The 10,563-nt window shown below is 49.3% G+C and overlaps 1 protein-coding gene across 1 annotated transcript in view; it reads left to right on the top strand.

The window, feature by feature from the left end:
- The window catches only part of LOC107115688 (ly6/PLAUR domain-containing protein 5-like), a 14,642-nt gene that overhangs the window by 2,146 nt on the left and 1,933 nt on the right, over positions 1 to 10,563 (top strand). Inside the window, exons 2-4 of the mRNA XM_015417446.1 lie at positions 1,947 to 2,093; positions 7,200 to 7,385; positions 9,309 to 9,440. Coding sequence (XP_015272932.1) covers positions 1,947 to 2,093; positions 7,200 to 7,385; positions 9,309 to 9,440 — 465 coding nt within the window. The remainder of the gene's footprint in view (positions 1 to 1,946; positions 2,094 to 7,199; positions 7,386 to 9,308; positions 9,441 to 10,563) is intronic.

Genomic DNA, 10,563 nt, shown 5'->3' with positions numbered 1-10,563 from the left:
TAGCTGGTTCGGTTAAAATATTGGTAAGTTCATTTATCAGATCCTGATAGAAAATTAGGGGATCTTGAAGGGAGTTTGTATTTACGATTGATGTAATATACCTCTGAGATATTTCAGAGTTCAGAAATTCCTTGATTTCACTACCTAACTTTTCTGTCCACTTAACTCTTTTACCTGGGTGCTCAATCTTGACTGAGAGCCAGTTTGGTGTAGTGGTTAAGTGTGCGGACTCTAATCTGGGAGAACCGGGTTTGATTCCCCACTCCTCCACTTGCACCTGCTGATGTGACCTTGGGTCAGTCACAAGCTCTGGCACAGCTGTCCTTGAAAAAGAGCAGTTTGTGTCAGAGCTCTCTCAGCCCCACCTACCTCACAGGGTGTCTGTTGTGGGGAGGGGAAGGGAAAGGAGTTTGTAAGCCGCTCTGAGACTCCAAGTGAAGGGCGGGGTATAAATCCAATCTCTTCTCTTCTTCTTCTATAAAGCTTTAGGCTGCTCCAACTTGAGCGGAAGCATAATGTAATGGTAAATGGTCTCCTTCCGAATAGCGGAGCGCCTTAAAGTTATTTATTTTAGGGAGCAGGGAATTACAGACCAGCATGTAATCAATGGAACTAGCCCTATTTCCTACCATGTAAGTGAATTCCCCTGGAAAGTCACCATAAAAAGCACCGTTAAGGTTGACTTCTCTATCATAAAAGAAGTTACAATTATTTACACAGTACCCAAACAATAGTATTTAGGTATAAGGCAAATATAGGTTTTGTTGTAATGCGAAACAATGTAACTCATTCAACTTGTTATTTTATTGTTAAAGCAAGAAGGAAAATGTTTTTGTTGATATGGTAATAATATGTATGAATTAGTGTTTTAAAATAAAAATTTAATTAAAAAAAAAGAATATGAAGTTCCTGCCCAAGGAGGGTCTCTCCCTTTCTTTTGCTCATCAGGATATGCCTCTTGGAAGACAATGCTGAGCAGCCTGAATAGCCCAGGGCAGCCCAATGTTGGCGAAGCTTGGAAGCTAAGCAGGGTCGGCCCTGGTTAGTACTTGGATGGGAGACCACCGAGGAAGTCCAGGGTTGCTACGCAGAGGCAGGCCATGGCAAAGCACCTCTGAAGGTCTCCTGCCTTGGAAGCCCCATAGTCCTGGCTGGGGTCACCCTGAGTGGGCTGTGACTGGGTGACAGACAATTATTACTGCTTGCTGGAATATAGATAGCTAAAAACAAGACGGATGTCCATCTTGGCTGTTTTACATGCATGGGATTATTTGAATCAGTGGATCAGCTAAAGCTCCTAGAAGTCATCAACATAGGCCCCGGTCACATGGGCCGGATATCGCGAGGGGGAGGCGTGGCAAATTGCCCCGGTGCAGTTTGATCCGCGATTATGCGATCAGACAGGTCAGCGGCACACCATGGGTCCTTCTCTCGGCACCGGGGCATAACCGAGGGGTCGGAGGAGGAAGCCGCGTGCCAGCGCAATCACACCGCGGGAGTCTGGAGGCAGCCCGTGGCAAACCGTTTGCCAGTACTTTGGAGGTACTGCTTTTTTATCGCGGATTTTCGGCGGTAAACCACGGGTTGGCCACGGGTGCACTCCACTTCCCAGATGTGGGGGTGTGATCGCGCATGGATAATCTGCCCACAACCCGTGGCTCTCCCGCGGCAAATTCACCGTGTGACTGCCGTGTGGACATCTTGCTCCAAAGCAATACCCAAATACAAAAGCAGTGTAATGCCGTTCGTGAGGATTTTGGTTTTATATTATACTAGTAAATAATTAATTAGGGATAAATGTAAGTCAGTCTTAAAATGGGTATGTTGTAGATTTTAAGTTTGTCCGTTTTGGAACAGGTGGACCTTTTAGCAAAGGAACGGCTTAGTTATTTCTGACATATTTCTGGCTTGCCATTTTCGCTTTCCCATTTTGGTCTCTTCCTCAGGGGCTTTTGCCTTGCGGTGCCATAGCAGTGCCTTCATCGGGCCTGTTTCCAGAGATCCGATCGGCCATGAATTGTCATTAGGCATCTTCAGCAACTGCTCCTCCAGTGAAAATGCGTGCGCAGAGGCAATTCTGGTGCTCAGCACAGGTAAGCAAGGCTCTGATAGATGGGCCCAGGAAAAAGCTTCCAAACAACAGTTCAAATCCCAGGGTTCAAGAACCTGTGTGGAGAAAAATTCCCTGCAGTCCTAGAGGACATCCGAAGAAAAAAATTAGGGGTAAAAACAACCTTTCAAAATAACTGTCCCTAGTAAATGAGAGCACCCACAAAGAGAGTGGAAGAAAAGAAAAGAAAAACCAAACTGACCAAGGAAAAACCTCCAAAGGACATTTAGAAATCTAGTAAAGGGCCAAAAGATAACAAAATCAGTGTGTATAGACAAAAGTACACATCTTTGTTTTTATATGTTTTTATGGTTCTAGAATGTTGTACATCGCCTAGAGCCCCCACGGTTGTGGGGATTAGGCGATTCATAAATGTAATAAATAAATAAATTTAAAAATATATAAAAACTTTGTAGGGGCCCAAATCAAGCCTCATAAAATAATCAGTGACACATACTGGGGATATTAATATTGCCAATGTGCAGGGCTCTTTTTGTAGAAAAAGCCCAGCAGAAACTCATTAGGATAATAGGCCACACCCAACAGCAGATGCTCATTAGCATATTAGGCCACACCCTTGACAGCACAGCATATTAGCATATTAGGCCGCACTCCCATGTTACCAGAAGTGTGGTCATCCAGCCACACCCACCTTTTGCTTCTTATTCTGTTTACTTTGTTCTCAAAACCCAGGGCTTTTTTTGTAGCAGGAACTCCTTCGCATGTTAGGCCACACACCCCTAAGGTAGCCAATCCTAATGAGTTTGTGCTGTTGGGTGTGGCCTATTATGCTAATGAGTTCCTGCTGGGTGTGGCCAACTCAGGAGCCAGCTGGAACTCCGTTCCTTCACGTTCCTGCCCAAAAATAGCCCTGCCAATGTGTATCTTCCAATTCAGGTCACTGATACTGATACATAACGTTGGCCCGGATTCTACTTACACTCTTAGGATCTATATTGGAAAGTACATATTGGCAATATTACTACCTCCAGCATATGGGATTGCTTCCGACACAAGGCCAGATACCTTCGTGGCCCCACAAAGAAAAAATTGTGTTTGTATGTGTGTCCTTCAATTCCAGATCGGAACATTCCATGTTTGGTCCTATTTCAATATTTTACAGCCTTACGAGTGTAACAGGGGCTTTGTTGCATGTTGTCTTCTGTACTATTTGACCTCTGAAGAAGGCTCTTTTGGGCCGAAACACGTCAGGTTATATGAGGTTCTTTTTGTGCATTTGTCCACTTTATTTTATGAGGCTTTATTTGGGGGCCCACCAGAGGTTTTTATAGGTTTCTGAAATAAACACATGTGTATTTTTGCCTATACCTACTGATGTGTTTTAATTTTTGGCCCTTCACTAGTTTTCTGAACTTCCTTTGGAGGTTTTTGCTCAGGCCCGTAGCTACATTGAAGCATTTCGGGGCCCGCCCGCCCCCGACTTCCTGCCAAGGCCCCACAACTTGCCCACCTGCCAGCAGCCCCACAGGTGCCATCCCGGGCTGGCAGACCCAAACTGGCAGCGCAGGGTGGCCACGGCATGAAGCAGCACAAGGCAGCCAGGCGAGCGGGCTGGCAAGCGGGTGAGACGGGGCCAGGGAGCTGTGGGTTCTGTGGCTGACCCTGCAACTACGGAAATCCCTCCCCTTCTCCCTCCAGTGCAAGATTGCAGACCTCGCTCGCTTGCATGCGCCTGTGCCCTCATCACCCAAGGAAGCTGGCTGCCAAAGGAGAGAAAAACACAGCACTCCCTCAGCCTCCCCTCCTGGTGTAACAGGCCGGATTCATCCCCCGGAGGGGTTATTCTGGCCTAGCCCGGAGTAACCCCTGCCGGGCCAGGCCAGAGTAACCCCGTAGGTTAATCCAGACCGGAGGGGTTATTCTGGACGGCCCAGATTAACCCCCCCAGGCCAGATGTGTGCAGAGTTCTAAGACTGAAGTCAATCAGCTTTCTCATTTGACTTACCTGTCTCTGCTCTACCATTTCTCTTTCTTTCTTTCTTTCTTTCTTTCTTTCTTTCTTTCTTTCTTTCTTTCTTTCTCTTTCTTTCTTTCTTTCTTTCAACAACAAACAACAAACAAATACCTTTATTGGCATACTTCTTTCTTTCTTTCTTTCTTTCTTTCTCTCTTTCTCTCTTTCTCTCTTTCTCTCTTTCTCTCTTTCTCTCTTTCTCTCTTTCTCTCTTTCTCTCTTTCTCTCTACAACAAACAAATACCTTTATTGGCATTCATCTTTCTTTCTTTCTTTCTTTCTTTCTTTCTTTCTTTCTTTCTTTCTTTCTTTCTGCCTGCCTGCCTGCCTGCCTGCCTGCCTGCCTGCCTGCCTGCCTGCCTGCCTGCCTGCTTTCTTCTGTCTGCTCCCCTGTCCCGCTTTGCCTTTTTCTTCCCTCTTTCTGTCTCTCTGCCCTCCCTCCCTCTATGCTCTCCCCATCTTTCTTTCTTTCTAATCTAAAGTTGTGGGCAACCTTTTTTTAAAAAGGGGGGGGAAGGGAGAGTTGGAAGGGGTTGACCTCAGTGAACGTACCTCAATCAGATTGAGGACGTTTTTAGCAAAGGCCATTTTAGGAGTACCCTAATTAAGTTAATAAAAATGTACCTACCTATATACTTTAAGTTTTAAAAAATTGGCTCTCAAAAGAAATTTCAGTCGTCGTACTGTTGATATTTGGCTCTGTTGACTAATGAGATTAGATTCATACCCCGTTCTTCACTACCCAGAGGAATCTCAGATTGGCTGACAAGTTTCTCATGGACCTCAAACCCTCAGAAGCTGACACTGTGCTGGTTACACTGACATTTAACTTACCCCTCTATATTGGGGACTGTGAGTCCCAGCCAGGTTCAGATAGTTTGGTATAGGCAACTGGGTTACTTTGGCCTAGGTCAAACTAAGCCCGGGGTTACAGGTTGTTGTGTTGTGCAGTTAAAAAGAAGAAGTTAAAAAGAAGGAGATTGGATTCAGCTGACATTTAACTTACCACTCTAGCCAGGCGGGGTTTAGTATGGGTTACTCTGGCATGGCCCGGCAGGGGTAACTCCGGGCTAGGCCAGAATAACCCCTCCGGGGTTACTCTGGCCGGGGGGTGAATTCGGCCTGTTACACTGGGTTTTTCCTTCAGCTCCCGCCTCCTTAGTTCAGCCCGGTTGCACCAACGCACAGCGCACACAAGCCACCACCAGCAACAGAGCAGCCATCTCCGTCTCATCTGCTTGCCCACCTCTCCTCCTTTGGCTTGTCTCCCTGGGCAGGCTGCCACTTCCAAGACTGAGAAGTGTTGCAGCAGAAAGCCCCGCAGCGGGGCGGTGGGTGGGGGCGTGACCAAGGGAAAGTCACCGTGGAAGCACAAAGTCAGCCAGGAATAAAGAAATAAAGAACCTGGAGCAGGAGCCCGCCACTGTCGCCATAGTTCCCGGCACTCCACATAGCCAATGCGGTTGAGGGGGGGAAAGGAGAGGAGGAGGTGATCCTCCTCGGGTTACTGGGAGTCAGTGACTGACTTCCACTTACACCCACCCTCCACAATAGGGGAAATAATCCTGCTCCTGCCTGCTCCAACTGGCGATTGTGAGTTTATTTTATTTTATCAGTGCCCCCTGACTTATTTAAAGGCTCCCTGAATTAAAAATTCTTGGCTACGGGCCTGTTTTTGCTTGGTTGGCCTAGTAAAAGAGTTCCCTGGCCTCAATGCTCAAGGTAGCCTGATCCCATCATATCTCAGAAGGGTTGGTTGTGATTAGTATTTGGATGGGGGATCACCGAGGAAGCCTAGTATCCCTGTGGAGAAGCCAGCAACACAGGCCCGTAGCCAGGAATTTTTGGTTGGTGGGGCAGGAGCAGGGGTGTTGGGACAGGGGAGTGGGGAACTAAAGTCGATCACTAATTAGATTACCGGATCATCAAGCTAGCCTTTGGGGTGGGGTGGTGAGGCGTGAAGCAGGGATGTGGGTGGTGGGGCATGCCTCGCGACTGAGGGGGCATGGCCCCCAAATGACCCACCGTCGCTACGGGTCTGCCGTGACAGTAATTTCCACCCTGATATGAGAGCTGGAAAAGAGGAAGATCCTACCTATTGACTCACCAAAGGAAGCCACGGCCCTCAGTTTGCAAGACCCGAGCAAGGCGGTGAACAACAGGATGTTTTGGAGACCATAACTTCATAGGGTCACCGTGAGTCAGAAGCAACTTGACGGGACTTAAGACACCCAAATAGTAAGAGACCAAAATTCAAGTCTAGTAGAACCGTAAAGGCAGGGCTCTTTTCATAGCAGGAACTCCTTTGCCTCTTAGGCGACACACCCCTAATGAAGCCAATCCTCCAAGAGCTTACAGAGCTCTTCTTACAGGGGCTACTGTAAGCTCTTGGAGGATTGGCTACATTAGGGGTATACAGGGCTTTTTTTGTAGACAAAGTCCAACAGGAACTCATTAGCATATTAGGCCACACCCTGACAGCACAGCTCATTAGCATATTGGGCCACGCCCCCATGTTACCAGAAGTAACCTTTTGCTTCTTATTCTGTTTACCTTGTTTGTTGTCAAAACCCAGGGCTTTTTTTTGTAGCAGGAACTCCTTTGCATGTTAGGCCACACACCCCTATTGTAGCCAATCCTAATGAGTTTCTGGTGTAAGGTGTGGCCTATTATGCTAATGAGTTCCTGCTGGGTGTGGCCAACTCGGGAGCCAGCCGGAACTCCGTTCCTGTGCGTTCCTGCCCAAAAATAGCCCTGGGGGTGTATGAAAAGGCGTTCCCGCTACAAAAAGCGCCCTGCAAAGGCCAACAAGATTTTCAGGGTATAAACTTTTGAGAATCAACACTTCCTTCGTGAGATAGAAAGCCCTCATATCCCAGTCAAAAGGTGGGAGGTGTGTTGTAAAGAAGGGACTCGAGACGCAAAGGTACAATGTAAAACATCATCAGCTTGGTTAGAGCAGGGGAGAATTGCTTAGGGAGAGGAAATTGTCATCTGTAGTGAGATGTCACTAGTTAGATTGGCAATGTGAGATCTTTGGAACTCCTTGCTACTGCTTTGAGTTATTCTCAATATAATTTCCTTGACTTATTCCTGATTTTTTGGGAGCTTTAGGAGAAACGGCACTGTTAGTTGCTTACCGAGGCTGCGCCACTGAGAGACTTAAAACCGAGACAGGATCCTCCACCTCTGGCCATCAGCACCTCACAGTTCATTCCAGCGTGCGCTATTGCCGCAGTGACCTTTGCAATCGGGAGCCGATAGACCTTGACGACTTCAAAAGGCCCGATCAGGAGAATGGTAAGACCACCACCAAAGAAGGGGAGTATAAAATACATTATTTTTCCTTGCAGCAGAACAGGCGGCAGGATGTACAGGAAACTTTTCCCTCCCTTTCCCATGACACTGAAAACCAGGGGTGCCCATCAAAGTTAATTGGCAGTCAAAGTACTTCTTCACACTAAGATTGCCAAGTCTTACCAACGTAATAGCCGGGGAGTCCAGGGCTCTCTCTGGGAGTCCGTGCACACGCGCCACGGTGACGTAGCCCGGAACTGACATCATCACGCTGGGCACGTCGCCGGGCGACGCTCTAGCAACTGGCCTGAAAACTCTATGGTACCATAGAGTTTTCAGGGTGATTGCTAGAGCGTCGCCTGACGACGCGCCCAGCGTGATGATATCACTTCTGGGTTACATCATCACGATGAGATCGGGCGCGTGGCGCGCAGCCACCCCTCTCGCTCCTCACGCACATTGGCCCGATCTGGCCACTTCGGGGGTGGGGTTCCCCCCACTGGCCGGATCCAGACCGGCAGATTGGGGACCCTTTTAGTGGGGAATTTCCACCCCCCTGGGGGACTTGGCAGCCGTACTTCACACGGGGCCTGATTAACATGTGGAACTATCACAGCTGCTCGTTTGGATGGCCTTAAAAGGAGATTAGGCAAATTCGTAGAGGATGAGTCTATTAATGGCTCGTGATCATCACAATGGCACCCTGCCCTGGATGACCCGGGCCACCCTGATCTCGTCAGAACTCATCGGATCCTGTTTGGTCCTGGCTAGTACTTGGATGGGAGACCCCCAAGGAAGTCCAGGGTTGCTACGCAGAGGCAGGCAATGGCAAACCACCTCTGTTCCTCTCTTGCCTTGAAAACCCTGTGGAGCTGCCATACGTTGGCAGCAGTTTGACCACACTTTCCCCCATGAGTCACAAGTAGGGCTGCCAAGTGCCATCTTCACCCCCAGCGGTGGACTTTGGGGGGGGCGTTCCCGGAGGGGGCGGGGCATCCCCAATGTGATGATGTCACATTGGGGACGTCCCCACCCGACCACCCACTCTTCCAGCGCACCGACTTCCTGCAGTTAAAGGGGCCCCTTTAACTGCAGGGAGCCGGCATTTCCCCGTGCACCTGACTGTTCCACTGGCATTTCCATGCGCCCAATGAGATCCTCCTCTCTCTCAAGAGAGGGGTGGCGGTCGGTGTTGGGGCTTGGGGGCGGGCCTTCCCCCGGCAGTCAGCTGGCCAGCGGCGGGTAGACACCCCCAAAAAGCAGGGGACCCCTGCCAAACCAGGGGGGTTGGCAACCCTAGTCACAAGCAGTGTTCCCTGTAAGCTGAGCGAGTGTGAGCTAGCTCACAGTTTTTTAGCCTCCGGCTCACACACTTTTGTCTCAGCTCAAGAGGGAGGGCTCCAGAGCAAACTAATCTATGCAGCAGCCAAATTGCTTGCTCACAACTTTAACGCCAGTAGCTCACAAAGTAGAATTTTTGCTCACAAGACTCCACAGCTTAGAGGGAACTTTGGTCACAAGGGTTAAGGGGAACCTCCATGTTCAGGAGCAGTGTACCTCAGAATACCAGTTGCCAGGGAGGGGGATGACAGGGGAAGCTTCAGACTCTGTGCCCAGGCTTGTGGACTTTCGATTAAATGTTTTAATAAATAAAATAAAACCAACAGGCCCCTGACTCTTTTACTGAGGGCCTTTCAGAGCCGCAGGCTAAACAGAAATTTGACATGGGCAGCACTTCCTGGCATGGGAGATGAAACCTTGCAATCCCTGTTGAATTTCTGCCTGCCACACAGCTGTTCAAAACAGAGGTGTGCTGCGAGGGGCGGGTGAAGGGAAGCAGATTTCTGAAGGAGGGGGCACCCACTGCAATCCAGCCCCAGAGACCTTGTGAAGCAAGAAATATTCATTTTTAAAAAATTATTTTAGCATCTGAAGCAAACAGCTTCAACCGGTGCTATTCTGGCTTCAAACTAAACACCGACCAAGACATCCTAGACAGAGAGACGTGCGGAAGGGACCAGTCCCAGTGCTACCATGGCACCGGCTCCATAACAGCAGGTGAGGCCTGATTCCAAACTCAATCAGCAACCTTTTATCTCAATAATTTTTTTCTCAGTCCCAAGACTGTTGTGGATGTAGATGTATTAGCGTTGCCAGCTCTGGGTTGAGGGTAGGATTGCTTAGGGGTCATTTCGTAGAAAAAGAGCTAGGGGAACTCATTAGCATAACTCATTAGCATATGCCACACCCCCTGACATCAGGGGCCCGGCGGTGGACCTGCAAGGCCGTTGGGAGTGCAAGGAAGCCCCGCCAAGGCCCTCCCTGGCCCCAGGCAGGCAGGGGTGGGGAGAGGCGGGGAGGAAGCAACTTACCCTCCCTCTTCTCCTGCCTCCTCCTGGCTGAATGAGGGCCAGAAGCGGGGCGGCCGGAAGCAGGGGGCAGGGCTTTGTCATTTGCCCCGCCCCCCTGCACCTCACCCCGGGGAACTGCGTTCCCCCGCGGTCCCCCCCCCGAAATGACCTCTGGGGTTGCTAGTCCCCAGTTGGGGTCAGAGGATCTCCCCCAACAGCAACATGGAACAATGTGCCTACGTCACCTGGAAGTAATGCAGAAAAAGAAGAAGAAGAAGAGATTGGATTTATACCCCGCCCTTCACTACCCAAAGGTGTCTCAGAGCGGCTTACAAACTCCTTTCCCTTCCCCTCCCCACAACAAACACCTTGTGAGGTAGGTGGGGCTGAGAGAGCTCTTGACAGAAACTGCTCTTTTTCAAGAACAGCTCTTATCAGAATGATGGCTTGCCCAAGGTCATCCAGCCAGGTGCAAGTGGAGGAGTGGGGAATCAAATCGGGTTCTCCCAGATTAGAGTCCAGGCACTCAGGGGTCTTTTCCTAGAAAAAGAGCTGCAGGAGCTCATTAGCATACGGTATGATAATGAGCTACTAGGATATTAGCATAATAGCTCATTAGCATATGCAACGCCCCCTGACATCACCGGAAGTGATGTCAGAAGGGGAAGCAAAAGGGGGGGAGGCATCTTCAAAAGCCTCCCCTTCCCTTCCCCAGCCAGTGGGGGGGGGACGAAGACTAGAGTTGGGCTGCAGAAGGAGGAAAGAGTAGAGTAGAGAGAGAAGGAACGAAGGAATGAAAGAATGAAAGAAAGAGAAGAAAAGAAGGATGG

The sequence above is a fragment of the Gekko japonicus genome, unplaced genomic scaffold (assembly GCF_001447785.1).
Source record: "Gekko japonicus isolate JY-2015 unplaced genomic scaffold, Gekko_japonicus_V1.1 scaffold2860, whole genome shotgun sequence".
NCBI lineage: Eukaryota > Metazoa > Chordata > Lepidosauria > Squamata > Gekkonidae > Gekko > Gekko japonicus.
This window is presented reverse-complemented; position numbering and strand designations above follow the sequence as displayed.